The 24,968-nt window shown below is 37.5% G+C and overlaps 1 protein-coding gene across 1 annotated transcript in view; it reads left to right on the top strand.

The window, feature by feature from the left end:
• The window catches only part of LOC6033752 (zinc transporter 2), a 71,900-nt gene extending 67,003 nt beyond the window's left edge, over positions 1-4,897 (top strand). The window contains exons 7-8 of the mRNA XM_038255559.1: positions 3,982-4,129; positions 4,643-4,897. Coding sequence (XP_038111487.1) covers positions 3,982-4,129; positions 4,643-4,785 — 291 coding nt within the window. The 3' untranslated portion in view covers positions 4,786-4,897. The remainder of the gene's footprint in view (positions 1-3,981; positions 4,130-4,642) is intronic.
• The last annotated feature ends 20,071 nt before the right edge of the window (positions 4,898-24,968 follow it).

Below are 24,968 nucleotides of genomic sequence, written 5' to 3'. Positions count from 1 at the left end.
CGCTATTTTATTGTAAAACAATCGTGAGGAAATGTTATTATTTGGGAAACTATCTTTGTATTTTTGCCTTCCTCACTGGGGGGTGTTGGTTCTTAATATTTCCAAAAAAAAGGTCCATGTGGTTTATGGATGGCCCTTTCCAGATTTTTGACCATCATAAACTTTGGCACAAAAAATGTATTTTTTCATCTCCTCAAGCATATAACTATGGATGTGCGACAAAAGGTTTTTTTGACAAAGAACTTTGTCCTAAGGGCTCTATTCTGGTGAGGTGTCAATCCAGAAAAACGAAAAATGTCGCGCGTTACGAAAATGTTGCATGCTTGGTACTGCGGAAGGGGTCTGCAACGAATGAAATGTGGCAACAATGGTGCAACATTCTCGCGTGACAGTTCCAAGAAAGCAGGAGACGAGGCAAAATTTGCACCATGTTGCCACATTTCATGCGGACTATATAAGCTAACAGATAGCCTCTGAACAATTTAGTTTTGACCGAAAATCCGTCAGAGACGGATCGACGGTGGTAATTTTATTGCTCACACACACATCAAAAAATCAAACCATCCACATTAACGACCCCCGGGTCTTTTGTGGTCTCTACTGCAAGTTTCTGCTCGAACCTAGGAGTCCGAAGGCTTGAATGAGGAGAGCACCCAAACCTCTTTATACTCCAAGGAACCTTCCACCCCAGTGTTTGGACAGACGACCTTCGGATTGCGAGTCCAACCGCCGCCAGCGATTCCACCGGAGTAGGCTTGGTTTGGTGTGTTGTTTGTACTTATGGCATGGAGACGACTCCTACACCTGGAATGACTTAACGGCCTAACAACCAAGGCCGGGACCGACATTTTACTTCCTCATCCGATGGAAGGTTGGAGCAGATGGGAATCGAACCCAGAATCATCCGCTTACAAAGCGGACAGCGTAACCATTCGGCCACGCACTGCCACTCACACATGCTCACACACACATACACACATTGAAAGACACAGGTTGTGCACCAACTTGGGAGGAATTCTGTTCTAACGAAGATTGGGGGGACATTTATCGAACCATACGACTTGGGGCAATATGGGTATCAAAATTCATGGTTTTTGATACTGGTAATGAAAATGGCCATTTTGACAGGATTGGCCACACCCGGAGTGGTCATGGCCCTGAGGGAAGGTTCTACCGGGGGGACATTTATCGAACCATACGACTTGGGGCAATATGGGTATCAAAATTCATGGTTTTTGATACTGGTAATGAAAATGGCCATTTTGACAGGATTGGCCACACCCGAGGTGGTCATGGCCCTGAGGGAAGGTTCTACCGGGGGGACATTTATCGAACCATACGGTTTTGGCAACATGGTTTTTGGGACTGGACATGAAAATTGCCATTTCGATAGTGGTTGTAAAGTCCATGATTTCCGGATGCAGCTCTATCGCTGCCGTTATTTTCTGGGAAGGGGGGGGGGATGTTTTGGCAATTTATATCCATAGAGGTGCCATTGATTAAATACATTTTATTAGAATTAATTATTCAGGATTAAATAAATAGGCAAAGAATTAAAAAATATAAATAAAAATAGTATGATTTTTAGAGTTTTGTACAAAGTTCTTTGTCATATTGGTCATGTAGAACATAACCACCTGCACCTTTTTTTTTCATAAGATTATTTTTATTAGGTCCTTTTTGGTACTGGGACCTGGTTAGGATTTCCAAAAAAGTGTCCACGTGGTTTATGGATGGTCCCTTACTTTTTCCAATAATATTGCGAGTTATCCCATTTTTTCTCACATGACTGCAAAAGAAATTTTGAGAGATTTTGCATAAAAAAAAACTGACTATTTTTGATTGGGCGTCATCCATAAAGTATGTCACGCAAAAATCGTCCAAAATTAACCCCCCTCCCCCCTATGTCACACTTTGTCACATTAGGTTGAACCCCCCCTCAAAAAGTACGTCACTTTTTGCCAGACCCCCCCCCCCCTTGTTTTCAATGAGATTTTTTTATAGTTTTTACATCTTTAAACTCTCATGATTTTGTTTTTTTTTGGAAATTTTAATATGAAAAAAAAAGTTAAATTATACTTATTATTCATTGTTTAGAATAAACATTGCGATATAAAAAAAACAGTTTTGTATCTTTTAAAAATTAGAAGACCTGGTACATTCAATTATTAAATAATCTTGAAAAAAATATTCACAGTTTTGTATCTAATAAGTTCAAACCATTTATAGCATGAATACAAAGAGACGAGTTGTTCCTTTTAATTCCGCTATATATTTTTAATATCTTGACAGATACGTATTTCGTCTACTACTTGCAGACTTCATCAGTGTTCTGTTCTCGTTCAGTCGAGTTCAGTCAGTGTTTGTTCTCGTTCAGTCGAGAACAGAACACTGATGAAGTCTGCAAGTAGTAGACGAAATACGTATCTGTCAAGATATTAAAAATATATAGCGGAATTAAAAGGAACAACTCGTCTCTTTGTATTCATAGTAATGCATTCTGCTAAAATGCTCAACCAAACCACATTTATAGCAGTATTCTGATGAAAACCCTGCTTTCAAAGCATTTATTTTTATCATGCAAGAATTTGCAAAATATTGAAGCTGAAAAGAAATGTGACTATATATAATGAATTATTATGTTATACCGTTATCAGGAGTGACATTGTGTCATACAAAAATGCAGAAATTTATATGACCCAATCTCACCCCCCAGACCCAATGTCACCCTGATGACGGTACTTCTAAATAATAGTAAGCAAAAAATTTTAGAAAAGATAATTTAATTTAATTGAGTACATTTCAAATTAATATTATGCAATCATAAAAAACCTAGCGTGACGTCACAATCTCGAAAACCCCCTCTCCCCCCTTCGTCACATCTTGTAACACCTTCGGCAACCCCCCCCCTTCCCCCCTAAGAGCGTACGTACTTTATGGATGACGCCTTTTGTTAATTTTTTTGCGTTTTTTATTCTTTCAAACATAAGCATTTTTTTAAATAAAAATTCCAACTTTAAAATTATTTTGTAAGTTTATCTTGATTGTCGCACTTTTTAAATATGCTGTGAGTTTTTAAATTCTTGAAAAACATACTATTCCGTGTTTCCATTCCAACATGACCTGTTTTTTAAGGAAAGTTTGACCTCTAAAATATTTAATTTTAAGTTTTTGTCTTCACCAGCACATTTTCAAAAATGACTCAATTCAACATTTTAATTTTCTTTTAAAAAAATCTATCAAATTGAAATGAAATAACGAGGTGAAATTAACCAAAAATCAATGAAAACACTTTTATAGCTGTTTTCCAGTATGGATATAGGCTCATTTTAAAGTTTTTTTTTATAAAAAAATATAAAAAAATCGATTTTTTTCAATTCGCCGTCTTATCAAGTCGACCTATTGTCCACTTTCGACTATTTGACCATTCGACCTTTTGGCATTCGACAGTCCAAGTCATAACCTTGAACTTTTCCGGAGTCACGAAATCGATCAGAAAACCTTTCTCAAGATACAGATTTTTGCCCATTTTGTATGGACCTGCACAATTGTGGTGAGCACTGTATGGAACAAACTGATGATGCAGGAAAGCAAAAAGACTAACGGAATTTTCTCCAAAATTAATAAATACAAAGAGAAGTTGAACAAACAGTTTGTAGAATCAAATTGAAAATCATTACAAAACACTAAATTATTATCATTAATATAAAATCATGAAACCTTAATTCCTCTTAAAGTTTTAATTCAGCATACACCTACCCCTTAATTCCCTCACGTGTAAAAGCTCCTCCCTCCGGCCACCGAAACATGTCGGAATTTTTATGCGCGTATCTTTTTTGCCCCACTCACGCTCTCGCATCCACTTTTACCCAGTTTTTATTTTTATTGCTCCTGATCCGATTTCGGGGTGGCTTCGCTTCCTTTTTCCCTCCTTCTAGGTATAGTTTTCTTATTTTCCCTCCTTCTTCTTTTTTTTCGCAGGTCCTGATGGAGGGTACACCCAAGTATCTCGATTACACCGAAGTTATGGGAACGTTCCTCCAGATCGGCGGTGTCGTACGGGTACATAATTTAAGGATATGGGCACTCAGCATCAACAAGATTGCGCTGTCGGCTCATTTGGCTGTCGGTGAGTATATTTGCATGTCGTTTCGCCGCGCGCTCTGTGCTTCCGACTTCCGTTTTTTGGGCTTTTTTTTTTGTTTGGGTCGAGGGGTTGGTTCTGTAAATGTATATTTGGAGGGTTTCGAACGTGGTGCCTACCAAGTTGGAGGGTTCGTAGGATTTTATTCGGTCGAATTGGGTCGCAATTTATGGAGGTCTTGGGTTGACTCGTACCAACTCAAGAGTGGTCTATACTAAAAATCGTGATTTGAAGATGATATTGTTTTTGGCTAACAAATTGACGATTTCGGGAAATGCTGAAAATCGGGTAGATTTGAGATTAACGCCTTTTGGTAGATTTAAAGAACTTTGGAACACGCTTTCCACTGAAAGCGATCGAAAATCTTAACAAGAATACAAATTTTCCTCCTTCCAGGTGTAACTGTTCAAAGCTCTTTCAAAGAAAACTCTATCAAAAAGCTTAACTCCTTACAGTGACTGATTTAATTTTTCTCACCTCTCTTTTCCCCCCAAACAGCGCCCAACACCAACACCGAGTCGGTGCTCCAGGAGGCGACGCGCACCGTTCATGCAAAGTACGACTTTTTCGAAACCACACTACAAATCGAGGAGTTCCAGCCCGACATGGAGGATTGCAATCAGTGTTCGAATCCAATTTGATCCGAACGGGGGTTGAACTCCCTGGAAGAAGGCAGCAGCACAATTGGAGCGATAGCGAATTGTAGAGCAATTGGTGATGTAGGAGAGGAGGGGGTTCGGTATTGTTAACTTGGAAAAGGTTTGTTAAATTTCTGCAAAATTATGTTAATAAACAGTAGATTGTTCTGTTTGTCAAAATTTTGTTTGTTGTTATTTATCTTGAGAATTTCTTTTTTGTTATTGGAAAAATGCTATGCTTTTTTAATTGTTTTCCTTCATTTATTTTAATAGCCAAGTCGAACACAAACTTTATTTTTCCATAATATTTTTTTTTCACTGAAGCCATTTTATAATATTTTTTTTCAATATCTTCAATTTTTACTTGATCGATCGATTAATTGCATAACGTTCACCTTCATGTAAACCTATCGACTCAGAAATGAAAACTGACCAAATTATGTGTGTGATAAAAATTCTTACTCAGATTACTCATTCTCTATTAGTTTTTTGAAGGTATAGTTCAAAGTTATGTATAGTTAAAAACAAGCGCTCAAAGATCAGAAACCACTCACTCATCGCCGAACGATTCATTGCCAACTGGAGCGCGCAACCATTCGCGAGCGAACACGACTCGCAAGCTGCCAGCGTCTTGGTCAATTGCTTCACAAAGCGAAACAAATACTCCGTGAATTTCTTTGCTTACTCCGTCCGTCGACCACAGTCACAAACGAATGTGTTCAGAGATGAGAGTCTACTAAAATACTAGTGCGGTGCTAAGTTGGCCTGTTCAACCACAATTTGTCATAAATTTTTATTTGACATGGTGGAATTGCTTTCCAATGCGTCAAATATTTTTGATAACATTGATTTTTAGCAGTTCAATAAATGATAAAAACAAAGCTTATCACAGCCTATTTTGAGTCAGCTTTAAGCGACAAAGCTCAATCAGCCTCTCTGAGCCATTCGCTATCCGATTCGAGTGAGAGGGAGAGCAAAAAAGAGTAATTCAGTAGCGATTGGTGTGGAAAGGACAAACTATAGGAAATGGTCAGAGCAGTTTTGCGTTGCATTTGATTTGTGCTCACGAGTAAATCAGTATTTTGGAGCAAAAATAATTAGAAAATAACTTTAAAAAACTGGTTTTGATTTGTTTAAAATTAAATTTGATTAAATACCCTATACATCATAAACTCCTTTAAAACATTCAGATTTTATTTGTCGTTGCAAGTATCTTAAAGTATAATTTCCTTAACACACAAAAAAAAACACACACAAAAACAATGAGGCATGAAAAAAGTAATTGAGGTGAAATTTGGATGCAAAAAAAATATTTGCGTTGTTGTGTACCTTTGCTCAAAAAATTTACAAAATATTTTAAGGTTATTTTAAAAACGCAAAAATTCAGACAGTGTAGAGAAATATTCATTGAATAGTTTTCAATTCGATTTTCTTTGATTTTTGAAGTTTATGAAAAAATATAGTAATAATCCCTGATTTTTTGTACCATTTTGTGATCTTTTTTAATGTTTCAAAATATTTGCAGCAATCTTCATTTGAGGTATGATCAACTTGCTTTCTTAAAAAAAATAAAACAATTTTCATGATGTTCCTCAAGAAAAGACAGTAAAAACTGAAAACTGAAAACTGAAATTGAGTGCCTTCTGTACATTTTTAGACATCAATCTAATTTTTTCCATACAGACATTTCAAATTTTTACATTTGTTTCTTCTTATGTGCTAAGTTAATTCACCGTTCATAACATTCATAAATATTGAAAAATGTTGGTTTTCGATAATAGTGTTGAAAAGTTCAACTTTTCAGCACCCATTGGATTTTTATTAATAAGCTTTCTGAGTGTAATTTTATGTCAAACATCCATGTGTTAAATAATTTCAACGTTCAAAACAAAAAAATATTTTGAAAAATGTTACTTTTCGATACTAGTGACGAAAAGTTAAACTTTTCAGCACTGGTAATGAAATAGTAGTTTATGCAACAAGTTGCAAAAAGAGGATTTTTTCAGCACGAGTCGTACATTTATCCAACGAGGTTCACCGAGTTGGATAAATACGACGAGTGCTGAAAAAATCAAGTTTTGCAACGAGTTCCATACAACATTTTTTGCAATTTCGAAAAACACCCATTGAGTGAAATTTTAAGTCGAATTTTCATGTATTCTGTCAATAAATCGTTTAAATCAAAAAAAGTGGAAAAGTGTTACTTTTCGAGTCGCGTGGTGTTCGTTTGATCGTTCGGAGGTGTGAATCGGCGCACGAGAATCCGCGAGAAAGTGATAGAAAGTTCTCGAAATCATTGAAAAAGGGGTCGCGGTGTGGCCAGAGAAGTTGGGGCATCAGTCGCGTGGTGCTCGTTTGATCGATCGGAGGTGTGAATCGGCGCGCGAGAATCCGCGAGAAAGTGATAGAAAGTTCTCGAAATCATTGAAAAAAGGGGTCGCGGTGTGGTCAGAGACGTTGGACGGAGTGTGGATCGACGCGTAAGAACCCGCGAGACGTAGTGGAAATTTCGTGAATTCATTGGAATAGAGATTCGCGTCGTTGTTTGTGAGATTAATTTCTGCCTACGAGCCGGTTGTTTGCGCTCTTGTCGGGAAAAAATCGTGAAGTTTTTTTATTGAGCAGCACTATTTGAAATTTTCGTGATATTATAGTATGAACTGCACGTCGCCGAACAAAACGTTAATTATAATTACATTTCGTTCTGAAAGCCCTTCCCATAGCATCGCTGCTCGGATGGCACGCCGGCGGTAAGAAGTTAAAGAAATACGCGATTGAGGAATTGATAAGTCTTTCTCATGGCGTCGCAGCTCGGAATGCAACTATAATGTTTCACTTTCTGGTCATATCATCTTCCAATCATGAATCCTGATCTATTTTAAATTGTACGTCATCGAATAATACGGCAATTCAAATTTCATTTCGGTTTTTAAATTGTACGTCACCGAATAATACGTCAATTCAAATTTCAATTCGGTTTGAAAGCCCTTCCCAAAGCATCGTTGCTCGGATGGCACGCCGGCGGTAAGAAGTAAAAATACGCGATTGATAAGTCCTTCTCATAGCGTCGTAGCTCGGAAGGCAACGATTGTTTCACTTTCTGGTCATATCATCTACCAAGATGAATCCTGACCTTCCCTTTCCTTACCCTACTAACACAATTCCCCCACTTCCCGTGATGCTTGAAGGAGATGCTGTGGATTCAACGGTCTCATGCGGTGTCAACAGGTATAGAGCGACAAACTCTGTGTCTGATGAGTCTGGAACTTCAACTATCGGACTAACATTCCTACCTTTGTTGAACTGCATCTCCTTGGGGGGGGCGCCGGTATTGACTTAAAGCAGAGATCTTCAGGGGTTATACAGTGAGGATGATTAGCTCCCACTATTCATCTGTTGGTTCATTGTGTAACTTCAGCTGATCCGTCAATAACGGAGTAGCAGCTCATTGGCAGTCAACCATGCTCATGCTCATGCTCATGCAAAAGTGGAAAAGTGTTACTTTTCGAAACAAGTGCTGAAAAGTTCAACTTTTCAGCACCCGTTTCAGTGCTGAAAAGTAGAACTTTTCAGCATTTATTTTGAAAAGTGTTGCTATTCGATTCTGTTATTTTTGGTACAGAAAAGTAGGCTATTTCGTCGTTCAAGAATGACAGGAAAAGTAAGTAGTTTCACGACGGAATTGCAAAAAGTACTTTTCAGAACTGTTATTTTTAGCAATGAAAAGCATTTAGACTGTTTTAGAATCACGTTTCGATTTTGTTTTGGAGATTGACACTTTTCTTGACGACAAAATTTATAATCATTTATTCGGAGAAACAAACGTTTCACTTAAAAAAATCTATACTACTTTCCGGAATTGCTAAACATATCCAACTCGTTGCATAACTTTTTTTTTCAGCACTCTCCTTATTTGCCCAACTCGGTAGTTCTCTTTGAATAAATGTACGACTAGTGCTGAAATAATTTTCTTTTTGCAACTTTTTGCATAAACCACTATTAACACTCCAATATCCAAGGCATGGTTAAAGTTGAAAATTGTTTAGTAAATTTTAATAGTGAAAAATTATAGTTTTGAATGAAGTTCGACTTATTTTAGTGCGCTTACTTTCGCATTCCAAAATGATCTTTTATTTTAAGCTTTTCCTGTGAATTTGGATCCATTTCCGCTCGCAAAAAAATTAAGATATTTTTTCCTAGTCCTCTTTTTTCTAATACTTTAAAATTCCCCTCTATCTTATCTTGCCAATCGTAGGTGTACGTCCGTGGTGAAAGTGACATTTTTTCAGAACCGAGAAAAAAACTCCCCGCTCTGGAAAAAGGGTAAGGTAAGTCGGCTTATTGGGTAAAAGTGAAATCAAGTGAGTACGTGGAATCTAAAAATGCGGAAAACTAGGTAAAGGGAACGTCTTCTACCGAACCGGTGTGACTGCCGCGCCACGATGGCTGCCGTGTGGTATCTGTAGTGGTAGGATAGAGGTAAAAATCATCATAAACTTATTTGTATTCAGATGATACGAGGGCAGTAATGAAAGATGAAAAATCCAGCTACGCCTGGAAAAGCTCAGCCTGGTAGAGGGCAAATAAAAGCTAAACATGTGGAAATTGAGAAAGGAAACAAGAAATGAAAGAAATTGTATGGTGCTTGAATATTTATGAGAAAAGCCGAGGGAAAAATGAGAAAATGGGAGAGAGGGGGGGAAATTGGCGTGGAAATTTAGATATCTGGTTGCCTTTCGTCGACTGACTTTTGAAATGTGTTTGAGCGTTTGTGTGTCAGTGTGGAACTAGGGAGAAAAAAAAAGCTCTGATATCGTTGTTTGATTTGCTTTTGTTTTTCCGACCTTGCGGTCGGGAAAATTGGGTCTCTGCAGCATCCCCGTAATGTTTTCCGAGAGGGAGCCAAATTAATTCCGCAAACCATGTGAATGTTATTTCCTTCGAAGAATTTTTGATTTCCGGCACGCTGGATGAAAGGGACCGGAAAAAAGCTCTTGTGAGATGTGATAACATCGGATATTTTATTAAATTTACGACGGAGACGTGGTGAAACATCAAATTGGCATCAAATTGATAAACTGGATTTCATCAATCTTGTGCAAAACTTTTTACAACCTAAAGTCCCAAAATAATGTTCCTTGCCACAAAGAACTGCACACCTCCTCCACCCTCTTTTGTCGATTAAAATCCCCCGTCGATCACATGTTAACAAAGTTTATGGAAAAATAAATTAATTTTGAGTGCAGCACTTCCTCTCCCTCCACAAAGACTGCAAAAATCGAAAATCAGGTCACCACCTGCGAGTTGAGCCGCGTGACTTGAGGTGTCGAAAAACGCTTCTTGGGACGCGGGAAGGTGGCAAGTGCACGTGGCACGGTGTGGCGCAAACGAGAAGGAAAAACTTTCGTCGGAGTTTTTCCCGAACAGTAGGCGAACAAGGCGGAACAAGAGGGTCGGGTCATCAACGGTTGTGTCGCCTGCAGCGGGCGTCGATGTCGTCGGGCGTCGGACGATCGTCATCGAGGCTCTCAGTTGAAACACTATCCACTTTTCGGTGAAGTTTTCTGAGAGGGGGGTGGACCGTGAAATATAGTGAATTTGGATTTTCATATTATTTTAAAGTTGAAACGGTTTAAATCATAATTTCATAATACATACAATTATCTTACTCTGATTAAATTTGAAAAAAAAATTTGACGTTTAGAGCACTTAAAAAAACAGTTTCAGTTAATGATGTTTGTGTTTTTTTAGGTGATTTACTCCATCCTGCATTTTTCGTGAGTCTTTCTGTAACATCTTAGGCTAACTTCACAAAAATGTTGAACGAAGAAAAATCGTGGGCCCCCCTCAAAAAAAGTCAAATTTTTAAACATAAAAATCAAAAAATCTAAAAAAAGTGGATTGTTTTCTTCTTTCAGTGTATTTTTTCGGAAAGCCCGTCTAATTTCCTACAAGTTTGCCTTTGAACACTTTTTGATACGATGCAACGGCTTTGAGATACAGAAACATTGAAATTACGAAATACAAAAATATCTAAAACACTTACGCCCTTCTCAAATGTCATTATCGAGTGAAACTGGCTCCATATACACAAAAATGGCTTATATGAGCGTAGGATAACATGTCTACAAAGTCTCATTGAAATCGGAGAAGGTTTGGTACAACCGATTCCCGTATTTGGCATAAAATTGCTCATATTGCTCAGACTCGATAATCCGATGGTTTGTATGGGATAATCAAATCACGAACAAATTGTTTTTCGTATTTTTTAAGTCTCTTGGTTTTACATGAAATTCGAGTTCTGCGACCTCACCAAATTTGAATAATTAATTGCCTGTTAAATAAATAACAAAATGTATTTTTCAATATTTCGTCATCGCCATTTTGGCCGCCATTTTGGCCGCCATCTTGGATTCAAAAATTCCATGTCACTTTAGAGTGGATTACTGCCCCTGATCGCATAAATGTCCCATATGCATTTTCATCGATTTCGAGTTATTGATGCAGTTTTGTTCAAAATTATGTGCTCTTTCAAAAGAGCCTATAACATCCAGTACTTTGCTCTAGAAATCAGGATAAAATCCAGTTTTTTCGCGAAAACTTAACACGTAGCCTTATGTATGGGACAAACTTCATACGCATTTTTCTCAGCTTGCTGTTTTTGCATATGGGACATTTATGCGAACATGGGCAGATTATTGGTCATACTTGATCAAAAATAAGATAAGAAATTTGTTCTTACGTGATTCGACTTTTCGATGATTTGATTTTCCGAAAATTTGATTATTCGAAGTGTTTTTTTTCCAAGGGCTTCGGATAATCGAGTCTGGACTGTATTAATGGTTGTTTCCGTAAAGCCTATCTTTTCGATTTTTAAAAATGAAATGCTAATGTAGAGTATTTGTCCCTATTTTGGGTCTACTAAACAGAACGCACTTTAAATTTGGTGAACTCTCAAAGGCGACTATAGGCATCCTAGCTTTTTTAAAAGAACAAGTTGGTTTTTCAATGCTAATGCTCGTACTTAATCACATTTTTGATTAAAAAAATTACCTTATATCGCTGTATAAACCCGGAAAAATAAAGCATTTTATTTTATTTTTGACATACCTTCTGATAGATTTAAAATCGAAGCACGTGGCGAACATTTTTGAAGTACGGTTCAGACCCAGCTCGTACAGTACAGCCCCAAAAATTCGGTCGACAAACATGCCAAATCATGGTGATATTTTAAGCCACAAATCAACATTAGAAGATTTATTTCACTTGGATTAGTGTATAATTAGCATCGGCATAATTTATATCATTCATGTATGAATTTTAAACATAATTAAACATTTTTTGCATTGTTTGCACAATAAATTCGTAATATGCGAGGAAGACTGTAACATGTAAAAGGTGCGCACACTTTGTAACAGATTGGAGAAGTGTCAAATGGACAGTAAACACACCTCGAGCATGGGTAAATAACAAGGGAAATGCGTATTAACATCTTTCTCTGGTATTAATACATAATTTTGGTATTCTTGGTAAAAATTGTGTTAAAAATTATACAATAGTTAAATTTGGTATCAAACCAACATGGTCCCAAAATTAAGCTTAAGTTGCCGATATTATTGCCACAACGATAAATCTGTTTTTTTTTCTGAGTACGATGACCCTTTGTACGACAGCAAAAAGTTTAACATGGGTTTTGAAATCAATTTTGAAAAATTTACTTCGCCGCGCTTCTTGACAGAAAAGGTCCTACTTGACAGCTCGTTCAAAGGGACGATAGTTGATCCATCGTAATTATTTTATTTTTTATTGAAATGTAAAAAAAATACTAGAAATTGTGTGCTGGTTTTGTGGAGCTTTAGGACCCTATTTAAGGTATTGATTAGATATTGAAAAATTTCAAAATATCGTCAGCTCTGTGCTATCTTGTGCCAACGACCATTTAGTACTATTCGAGAAAATCGATTTTTAAAGTTTGATGACAAATATTTTCAAAACTATGAATGGTGGAGCCAAATCTTTTGAAGCAATCGGTTCGTATACTATCGCTTAACAAACGCTCTAAGTTTCAACTGATTTGGTTACAAAAGTTAAAAGATACAGTAAATTATGTAAACAAAAATCCGAAAAACACGTTTCACATGTGTGTTTCGAAAGTAAAATTGTACTACGTGTCACAAGTGTGCACAGAATTCCCATACAAACTAAAAAAGGATTAAATCAATAGTTTAACCGACTTAATCAGTATATTTTTGAAAACAAAAAATTGCATTGCCTTTGGAAAGTGTGTGTCAACATAAATATGTGAAAAACAAGAAAAAATTTCCACATTTTCCAACAACATGTCGACGTCGTCGTGCTATCATGTCGCTCCCGCCATTTCAACGTTCCGAGAAAACGCGTTTTAATGTTTGACCTTGAATAAACAAAAACTACGCAATGTAAACAATAACAAACACGTTTTGTTTGGTTGACCATTCTGTGCATTGTCCCGAAGTTTGGTTGTATTTGGTTGCTGGAGTCCCGAGTTATAATTACAAATGTTTACGGTAGTCTGACTTGTACGTGCGTCAAACGCATTCTGACCTGAAATCCCTTTGGCCAATTGTCACACTTACATCGATTTTCAGGGAGTGACAAGATAGCACGACAAGATTGAAACTACTTTCATATGTAAAGTGACAAAAATGCACGGAGTTTTTTCGGTTTTGGTGAATATCTCAGGAATGAAATCGAATTTTGGGGATCTGTGAAGGTCAAAAGGTGAGGCATTGTGAGCTGCACAAAATGGCGTTCTTAACTCAATTTGGCCCAAAATGCACGTACGACAAGTTAGCACGATGGCGACGATGTATGACGTGTCACAAGTGTGCACGATCATTTTGATGATAAATTGGTCTATGTCACAAGTGTGTATTGCGATATCCGGGAAACGGAAGCGAGTTTCCTAAATCGGGTTAAAGCATCTTGTAGTGTTTGTTAAGTGTAGCTAAACGTCATCATTAACTCATTTTCGACCAAAATGGTCTATGTCACAAGATAGCACACAGCTGACGATATGTCAATGATCGTATTCCACATTTTTTTTTATTTTGTTGGTATTACAGAATTTTATCAAATTTCTCTGAAACTATGGGCAAATTTTGACCAATTTTGACAAGTTTTGATTTTGTGCTAAAATGATGTCTCGGAGCGAATGCTTTCATTGAAAACCGAAAATTTTAAACTTGATTTTGTAAATTATTGAAAAATGAAAAATGACTGAAATTTCAAACAAAAAACCCATACCCAGAAATTTAAAAGTTGATTTTTTATATACTGATGTACCCACATGTAAAATAATTATATTTTTTCTAAGCCGAATGCTTTTATTAACGAGTCAATTGATCGTTTTAATTGATTTGTTTGGTGAACTTGAATACAGGTTCATTTTAGAAAAATATATTTTTCAATCTTTTTTTATTTAATGTGCTTTTCGAATATGCAATTACCTAGATATTCGTTTTTATCATTCAGTACAAATTTTTCATTTAAAAAATTTCCTGGTTTTTGTAATATTGTGTGTAACTTTTTGTGAAAAAGTAACAACTGAATCACTTTTCCACAAAAAGTTACACACAAAGAATGCGCTTGAGACAAGAAAAACATAAAATTGTGGTAAATCTTAAGAGATACCCTCTGGTTCGATTATTTAGGTAAAATTAAGAAACTGTGCCAATTTTGAGCCAAACCGGTTCAGTTAAGGATAAATATTGAGGAAAAGCAAAATAAAATTAAAATTCCACCAAATGTGTCCAATTATTGTAAATTGGAGATTCTTATGTAATTTTTTTTTAAATTTTGCGTTGTCATAAACGATCCGAGTTTATCAAACTTACTTATTTTTGCCAATGAAATCCAATCAGGGAGTATCGCAGCAGTCGATTTTTTATTGTCACCCTAACTTGCAACCAACTGAAAACTATTTAAAATGCAATTATCTCCATGATTATCATAATGGAACCATTGTCCAATGTACAGTACTGCAGAAAGTTGTTCCAGCAAAAAAAAAACCTTCAAAACTTAGATTTTCAGAAAAACGAATGATTGTTAGACAACTGTATATTGCTCTTTTGAATCTCATTTTGTTGGATATATTGGCCTTATATATAATCTTTTTGCATTATTTTGCCCTTCCCCATCAACTTTGCCAGTAGTCAAGGGACATTACATTTAAAAATAATTTGAATCGGCTAGAACACGTAATAGAATGCACACAACTTCTTTATACTTTGGGAAAAGATTTTGTTCAGAAGTTTTTATTGTAAAAAAATAGCGAAGAATATAATTTTTGCTCTAATTATAAATTATTAATATTATTCTTTTTTATCAAAACGCTACCCATGTTACGGTACCACTCTTAGTCCTGCGGTATATCGGTATCAATTTGATCAGCCAATCAACCGCACCGCAAAACTTCTCCTTGTTGCCCCCGTAGGCGGCTGGAATTCCGGCGAACCGGTTGTCGACGTCGTGTGCAAATGAGGAAAACCACCCCAGCAGCAGCAGCAGCAGCAGTCTCAACATAGCCCGAAAGGTGTTCAAACTCTCGCTCGCTCGACAAACGACATTGCTTCTTCGCATGCAAAAACTACCCGCCTTGCCTTCATTCTAGCCCTGATTTTGGCCACCTGATCCTAAGCTTTGCAGGAATCCGTAACGCCACGTCGTCGTCGAGAAACACGACCTGCCACGTGAACTTTTCCAAACACCCACCCGCGTTCGCAAAACTCCCGAAGGGGGTTTTTCGTGATTTTCTAATTGGGTTAAACATTAATTGCAATTTCCCACTCAACACATTTCCGCCCGACGACGCCAACGCCACGGCGCAGGGCAAAGCCAAGGAACCCCTCTCCCTAATATAGTGCTAATGTTGGCCAAAGGTAGGCCAGGTGGAAATACTTTTTACTTTGCCCGGAGTTGGGAGTGAAAAACGAACGAACGACGACTTAATGTGTTATTTTTTTTGTTGTTGCTTGAACCCTTATTGCTTGCAACACTGCCGGGGCGAGCTGAAGAAAAACTTCTTCTCCTGCGAGCGTCACGGGGTTAAAAGTTGGCTAATTTAAAGGAAGCAAACAATGTATACTAGTTTGGGGCGGAAACACTTTGGAACAGCACAAGGAGAAGCACTACAAAGTGTTATTTTTCTCACCTTAGTGGTGATCAGCACTGCTGTGCAGGACGACAAAGTTGCGCCTTGGCAGAACTAATTATTGGCGGTGGAATAAAGAAGCCATTGAGAATTGCAAAATAAATCAGGAGAAATAGAGACACGAAGAAAAGAGAGTATTCCCTTTCAAATCCAATAAGGTCGCTGAACAATTTGATTTTTAAAATTCTTTATTCCAAAACAAGCTTTGCAGAGCGACATTCAGAGTGAAATATTTCCGCAGCATCTTCAACCTAATTACCCTCGAATGAACGCGCACCATATTGGCGATAACGAACACTTCCGGAATGTGTCGCCAGTCAATCCATCTTAGTTAGCGGCTCCTTATCTGGCTGAGCAAGCATCCTCCGGCGACGACGAACACCCTAGACCTTCTGCCGTGAGTACATTTGCCCGCCAGCATTCCGGACTCATTTGGTATGCATTACCCGACGCCACAATCTCGGCCGCCATCTCCGCCACCAGTTTCTCGGAATCACGTGGACTAAACCGACACGTGTACCCCCTATATCTATCTATATCTAACTGGTATAGAGTGAAGTGCTTAACCTAAATCACCTTTATTGATGGTATCTTTGGATCTCGTTTCTCTTCGGTCTCCACTTGCTTGCTTGCTTGCTGTATGCTCGACGTTGGCCACAAGTTAAATTTCCCTGCGGAATAAATACCGATTCAATTCAATTCCCTCCCCCATCTGATATGACGCGGAAATTGGTGTCTCCTACTTTCGTTCCAGCATATATCTAGGAGTTTGCGATTTCAGGAGGGCCAGGCGAAAGACAAAGTTTTTTTCTTTAGTTAATTTCTATTGGCTTAATATTCTCTTCTTGTAATCCTTTCGCACAGAAAAATTCACTATACTAATTTATGACAGCAGAACGAAATTGGTCTGAAAAATCAACTTAGCTGAAAACAGCCATATAACTGTCCCAGTCGAGATAAACAAAAACTAAATTGTAAGCGTGTACAAAACAATTAATTAAGCTTACAAAAGCACAAAAAACACCAATTACTCAAAAAAATGACGCTCAAGGAACGAATAATTCTGTAAGGTAAGCGCGTGACCTCGTCGCCCGCAATCGACTGAAGCAGGAAACATAATTAACGCTTGGTTATTCTGGAACACAATTACTACGGCAAACTAAACCGGCAAGGTGCCTTCCGATCAACGATGATAAAGGAAGGACTAATATTATCGAAAGCAAGAAAAAAGATCGGTCCTGCCAAGCAGTCGCGTTGAACCAACAATCGCAATCGGCACACACACACAAATCACGATAAAAATGCGAAGCAAAAGGCACACAAAAAACCGCTTTTCACTCCGAATAGTTATTTTACGACCACGCGCTTTTATTCCCAATTATGCACTCAGAAGAACTGAAAGTATTTAATTTTGCTTAAAGTGTTGAATCGTGCTAGTTCATTTTGTTTCACACATTTCTGATATCATAATTTCTGATAATCTGATTAATTGTATATAAACCAAACAATACATTTAATTGAACAAAATCATGTTGAGTTTGTTCATTTATTATTTTTTCAGAGCGTTTTCAAGAAGTAGTTCCAAAAATTCAAGAAAATTTTTACTTCCGCTTGAATTTCGGGAATTCCCGGGAAATTTACAAATTTCCCGGGAAACGGGAAATATTTTTTTTTCGGGAAATTTTTTTCCCGGGACGGGAAATTGGACGCTCTAGTGGAGCGCCAGCTCCTGTTACGTTCAATCAAGCTCATATTTTGAATTTGGGTTCAATACGCCCACCGGAACAAACCCTTGAATGCCCGCCAAAACGTCATTTTTGTTACATCCTAATACCTATTGTCTTGGAATTTGCAAAATAGTTTCAGCTGTCATAATGCTTTTCCGCTCTTTTGTCGTGTTGCTCCAGTTATGAAAGTGATTTAAAAAAAATCCGACCGTCATTATTTTTTTACAAAAATCACATTTTTTATAATCACGGCTTCGGTACAATATATTTGCCGTAAAAAAAGGTTTTTTCCTGACTAAGGAAAGTATAGACAAAGTTTCATCCGAATAAATAAAAATATAATTGGTAAATCGAAAAAGCGGAAAAAAATAATTGCGGAAAATTGTGATTTTCAAGTTGATTTTAATTTCAGCTTCTGGATATTAGCCGATTTTAACTGCGGACTTGAACGATATTTTCAAAATTCGAGGAATTATTTCAACAACTATGTTTACAACTTTTTTGTTTGGTTTGATTTAAAAATTATAAAATTGTTTTTGAATCGTAGCAAAATTCCATAGGTTTCACTTTTTACATTGAAACATTGTCTACAAAGATCAACGATAATTAAATACATTTCGATTTTAAATTTTTTAAATGTGTCCAAATATAATGAATTTAAGAGCGAGTCCACGAACAGGGCATACCCCTTTGTATGGGACGTCGTTTGGACCTCACCAATCTGCCTGAAATTTTCAGGGGTTGTTTGTACATATTAAACTAGCATCTGGCCAAAATATGAGCACTCTAGGTCAACGGGAAGTGGGGCAAATCGGGACACGAAGTTTGAAGGTTCAAAAATGTCAAAAATCTTAAAAAGGCTATAACTTAGGCAAAATTCAATTTATTTTCAAAATTCAAAATGCATCTGAAAGGGCTTAAAAAATGCAACAAAATGCAGGATAGAGCATCCCAATTGGTTAAATCTAAAGGGAGTTATTGGCATTTTAGTGAAAAAAATGCATAATTTTCAAACTCAAATAAAAAAGTGTTCCATCCAGATATCAACTCGGTTCGACCTGCAGCTTGTAGGGGACATCTGGGACTACCATCTGAGACTGAGAACGCTTTGGGTAAGGCTGTTTAACATATTAAATATACACTTTTACTTTCAATGATTTTATTGGTTGTAAATTTTTGCTTGGGGGACCCCTAAGATCCCATTTTCTGGTGATAATTTTATCATATTCGTGTTCCTGAGACAATTTCACAATAGAAACATGCATAAAAATGTTTATTTTGATCCATTTTAACCCTTTAAAAAATAAAAGTTAAAAAAAATCTTCGATTCATATTTATTGAAAATCAAGCTCGTTTCCAGGGATACTAGATGACGCCAGAAAATAGCAGCTTTTTAATTTTTTTGAACTTTTATTTTTTAAAGGGTTAAAATGGATCAAAATAAACATTTTTATGCATGTTTCTATTGTGAAATTGTCTCAGGAACACGAATATGATAAAATTATCACCAGAAAATGGGATCTTAGGGGTCCCCCGAGCAAAAATTTACAATCAAAAAAATCATTAAAAGTAAAAGTGTATATTTAATATGATAAACTGCCTTACCCAAAGCGTTCTCAGTCTCAGATGGTAGTCCCAGATGTCCCCTACAAGCTGCAGGTCGAACCGATTTGATATCTGGATGGAACACTTTTTTATTTGAGTTTGAAAATTATGCAATTTTTTCACTAAAATGCCAATAACTCCCTTTAGAAATAACCAATTGAGATGCTCTACCCTGCATTTTGTTGCATTTCTCAAGTCCTTTCAGATGCATTTTGAATTTTGAAAATAAATTGAATTTTGCCTAAGTTATAGCCTTTTTAAGATTTTTGACGTTTTTGAACCTTCAAACTTCGTGTCCCGATTTGCCCCACTTCCCGTTGACCTAGAGTGCTCATATTTTGGCCAGATGCTAGTTTTATATGTACAAACAACCCCTGAAAATTTCAGGCAGATTGGTGAGGTCGATGCGAGATGGGTATGCTTTGCTCGTGGACTCGCTCTTAAGCATCTTAAACAATACGGGTACTATCGAAATATTTTTTTATTCCCTTAAAGTACTTCTCACAAAGTAATTTACAGGGCTGCGGAGTCGGGTCATTTTTTTTAAATGACTCCGACTCCGACTCCGGCTCCGGCTTTCAACAAATGGTTGGCTCCGACTCCTACTCCGACTCCGGCCTACCAACTCTAGCCGACTCCGACTCCAGCTTTTAACAAATGGTTGGCTCCGACTCCGACTCCACATATTTTCAAATGTTTCAAAAGTTAGTCAACAATTATTAGTTAATTATTTTTAAAACATTGATAAATAAGATTATTCAAATACTCTCTAAGCGTCATGTTTTTCTCAAGAAAAATAAGTTCGAATCACAAAACGAAAAACAAGTTTCTAGGTTAAAAGTTTTACACGTTATGGAAACAGAAATCGAAAAATATCTTCAGTTTTAAGGCATTTTGAGAAGAACAGTTTTGTAAATAAATTTGGATTTATTTGCTTAACCTCAAATTTGCAAATAATGTATTCAAAGCTAATAAATTTAAATATTAAATTGTTATTTTTGAATGAATAATTAAAAGAAACCTGGCCTTGATCTATTGAACATTAAAATTCAATTTGCTCTTTTTCAGGCTGACATTTGTAAGAAGCACAGTGAAAGGCACCTTGTTTTTCAAATAACAATTTTAAACGAAACATTTTTTTTTTGTTTTTTTTTTTTAAGACGTACATGGACATTACGCCATGGCTGAAGGAGATTATTATTGCAAATCAATGTATCTGAACAATTTCTTCGTGGAATTTTTTTATTTATTTTAATTTTAAAAATCAATATGCTTAAAAAAGGAGGCGCACGATACTTCGTGAATCTTCACCTTAAACGAAGCCTCCATCAAAATATATGAAAAAACTTAAAATATAATAAAAAACAAATATCCACAAGTAAAATATTTTCTAGATCACAAGTATCACCTCCGTGTACGCACGAGAGCAAGCAGCAGTAAAGTGCTCAGTGCTCCATCGTTTTTCGAATTTTTTCGTCGCTATTGATTGTGATTACCCGCGAGTTTGCTTCTCCAGCATGCCAAAGGCCGGCCGTGGCCGTGGCAGTTCGAGTGCGGCCTCGAAAAACCCGCGAAGTTCGTCTACCGGCCGTGTGCAAAAAGGTAAACAAAACAACGCCGTGTCGACCGCCATCGCGCAGGGAGCGTGAGCGCAGAAGGCATCGATAAAAAGTTACTACATCCCGGATATGTTCCGAGATCACCAGTGCGAACCCGTTCCGGTACCTCCGGTGCCACAACCAGTGGCACATCAACATCCGCCAACATCCCCATCAGGAACGAGTTCCAGATGCTGAGCGACGACGAAGAAAACAACAACAACACCGACGGTAGTAGCACTACCGACGACGACGACGATGATGATCGTGCACGGAAAAAAGTGTCGACGTTAAAAAAGAACAATTCTCCTACGGAACGAAGACCACCTCCAATTTTTGTTTTGGACACGTTGGCGGACGATGTTGACGAGTTGCTGGAAGGCCTCGGATATTGTCTAAAAATCGGCAAGTCGTCAGTGCAAGTGATCACACTGACCAAAAGAATTTCGACCTGGTGCTTGAAGAATTGAAGCGTAGCAACTTCAACTTCTACACATTCAACCCCGAGAAGCCCCCTGTCAAGGTCGTCTTGCAGGGTTACCAAGACCGTCCGGTTTCCGACCTGAAGAAGCACCTTTCGGACGCCGGAATAAAACCGCGGGAGATAAAAGTGCTCTCGCGCAAAACAACGGTAACAGGTACCCATACACTTTACCTGTTGTACTTCGACCGCGGCACCGTCAAGATCCAAGACCTGCGGCGGATTAAGACGTTGGACGGTTTTTGGGTAAACTGGCGGTTTTACGCCAAGAACCCGACGGACGTAGCGCAATGCCACCGTTGCCAGAAATTCGGCCACGGCTCGCGGAACTGCAACCTCCGGCCCCACTGCGTGAAGTGCGGTGAGTCACACCTCTCGGAGGCGTGCGCACTGCCACGAAAGGCGGACTTGGGGGACAAGGCAGAACAAACCAAGCCGCGCGTAAAGTGCGCGAACTGTGACGGCAACCATACCGGCAATTACCGCGGATGCGTCGCGCGCAAGGCCTACCTCGAGGAGCAGGAAAAGAGGAAGAAGAAAGCTGCAGCGTCCCACTCTCCTCAGCGAAGTACGAGCGCAGCCGTTCCTGCAGCTGGACAGCGTACGGTTCCAGCGGAAAACTCAGCGTTCCCTCCTGGTTGGGGGCGTTCGTTTGCCAGCGTGGTCGCTGCCGGTAACGGCAATGCGGCCCAGCAAGAAGTCACCGGGGAAGATCTCTTCACCCTGCCGGAGTTCTTTGCTCTCGCGGGGGAGATGATGACGCGGTTTCGGAGCTGCCGGAATAAGGCGGAACAATTCCTGGCCCTTGGGGAGCTGATGATCAAGCACATCTATAATTGATATTTTTCTGTGATCTAGTGTTAAGCTTTCTCTTTATCTATCCTTTTCCCATTGCACTTTCTGTAAGTTTTTTGAAAACTTTTTCTTACTCTTGCCTTCTATTTAATATTTATAAGTAATAACACATTCGATTGAATTACGATGTAACACACAGCTGAAAGGAACTCCAAAACTCTGTTATGTACCTAAATGAACTCATTGTAACTTGATTATTCACAAATAAACCGAATTGAAATTGAAAAAAAAGATCACAAGTATTTCATTTTTTAAGGTACATTGATTTGCAATGATAATCACCTTGCGTCATATAGGGTGTAATATGGTTGTATGGAAAAAAATAAAGTTGTCCAAATTTAGCGAGCACAACCATTTTTCAGTTCTTTTTGGGGTCCTAAACAACTCCCCAAAGTTTGGGAACGATTGGTTTAGTCCTCACTTTGCGCAAAGCGATTCAATTTTCCATATTAATTTGTATGGGAAAAACATTTTTTTTTGGATTTTGATATTTATAAAATCCACGTTTCACGCTGTACTAAAACCGGATTCATATTTGGATGCTCTGGAAGGTGCTCTACAACTTTCCTGAAGAGATTATGGTGCTAACTTGCTCCTATAAAAAGATACAGCGTGTTCAAAACTCGTCTAAAACGTGTTTTTGCTCGAAAATCACGTTTTAGACGAGTTTTGAGGACGCTGTATCTTCTTTCAGGGACAAGCTAGCACCATTCTCTCTTCGGGAAAGTTGTAGAGCACATTCCAGAGCATCCGAATATGAATCCGGTTTTAGTACAGCGTAAAACGTGGATTTTATAAATATCAAAACTCAAAAAAATTTGTTTTCCCATACAAATTTATATGGAAAATTTAATCGCTTTGCGCAAAGTGAGGACTGAACCAATCGTTCCCAAACTTTGGGGAGTTGTTTAGGACCCCAAAATTAACTGAAAAATTGCTGTACTGGAAAATCGATTTTGATATTACACCCTAGTGGAACATACAGTATGAGAAAATTCTTACGGGTTGATAATACTTTGATTTCGTTATTTTAATAATATTTGAAAAATGAACGCGCCGAAATCAGGTCTGAGCAGAATTTGTGAGCCAGTGCTGATTATGCTCTAGTACAGCAGCACCCACTTCGACAGCATAACACAAATACCAACAATATCAGAACATCCAGTGAGTGCCTGGAGTTCAGAGGTCGAATTAATTAGCTTTGGCCAGCAGGAACCGACTAGCGGTTGGTCATTGCTCTGCGAACCGTACTACTGACCAGTTCAGACTTTTTCAGACACAGTTTTTGCTAAGATAAGTGTTTACAGTCCACTTTTAGTCCGTCCAATTACTGACCGCGAAATACAACTTAACGACTTTGAGAATAAATGTTTTCTGTTTAACCCGCAAGTTCTGATTAATTAAGAAAGATCCGATTTTGCACGGCACCGGGAATCTGACGCTAGTATGTGCGCAAACAAAATTAAAATCCTACATTTTCTTCAATACATTTTTTTATAAGTTCATTTTTGTACTGAAGTCTTGAGATTTAATCAACGATTATTTGCAACGATATCAAAATAGTTTACCTAAAATCAACATCAACATTCAATGATTATTTCAAAGTTAGTTGCAACTTCTTTTGATATTTTTTGTTAGTTTCAATTATTTTAAATGCAACACTTTGATTTTCTTGTACTCATTTATAAACAAAATGGGCATGTTGAATTCCAAGTAAGAGATTGTTATTATTGTTGATTATTTGTGACAAAAGTTAAACTGTCAGTGACTCTTTTTCGATTTCCAAAAACAGTAATTACTATTTTTATTATTATTACTTTTTATGTACCTCGTAATTTTTTTCATAAAAAATGATTTAACTTAAAACCTACAAGACATTCGCTATTGGGGTAAAAGATGACTGTGTGTGTTCTTTTTTTCAGAAAGAACTGGATGAAATTCGGTCAAATTTGAATGGGAAAGGCACATAAATATAGGCAAAAGGAAGCAGTCAAGAATCAATTAGATATGTCTGACTACATAACCAATATTTTTTATATTTTTTTTTTTATTATGATACTACATATTTGGGTAAGAGGATATCATTTAGTGATTATAGTGAAATAACACAATAAGAGCTTTCCAATAACAATAAAAAGCTTCAAAAACATAATGGCATCTTAAAAATCTCTTGAAAAAATGAAAAAATGAAAAAATGGCGACGCATTGCATGCGACGTAAAAAACAATCAAAAACATAAGATGATTAGTAAATCAAGCTGTGGTATAGTGAATACTGAACAATAAAGCATAACATATTTTTTGTTGAATTTAAGATATCTCTTACTCCGACTCCAGGTTATCAGAAATCTTCGGCTCCGACTCCGACTCCGACTCCAGCTCTTAAAATTTAGCCGACTCCGGCTCCGACTCCGACTCCGACTCCAGGTCCCCAAAAAGACCCGACTCCACCGACTCCGGCTCCGACTCCGACTCCACAGCCCTGGTAATTTACAACAAAGTTTGATTATTTAACGTTCCCGTTATTGCAGGATTGGGTCCGTAAGTTTGACCATTTTGGAATAAGAAGACAACAACTTCTTCGTTGCTGTGCACCTTTAAATATAAATTTTGAACTAATTTTAGCTTTTATCTAGTAATATTTTTTTTTATTATCTTAAGAACTCAATAATTGTTTTAATTACTCATTAACTTTAAATTACTGTTATTACCATTAATTACAAAATAATA

Source organism: Culex quinquefasciatus, chromosome 2 (genome assembly GCF_015732765.1).
Source record: "Culex quinquefasciatus strain JHB chromosome 2, VPISU_Cqui_1.0_pri_paternal, whole genome shotgun sequence".
Taxonomy (NCBI): domain Eukaryota; kingdom Metazoa; phylum Arthropoda; class Insecta; order Diptera; family Culicidae; genus Culex; species Culex quinquefasciatus.
The sequence above is the reverse complement of the archived record's forward strand: the minus strand, read 5'-3'. Positions and strand labels throughout refer to the sequence as shown.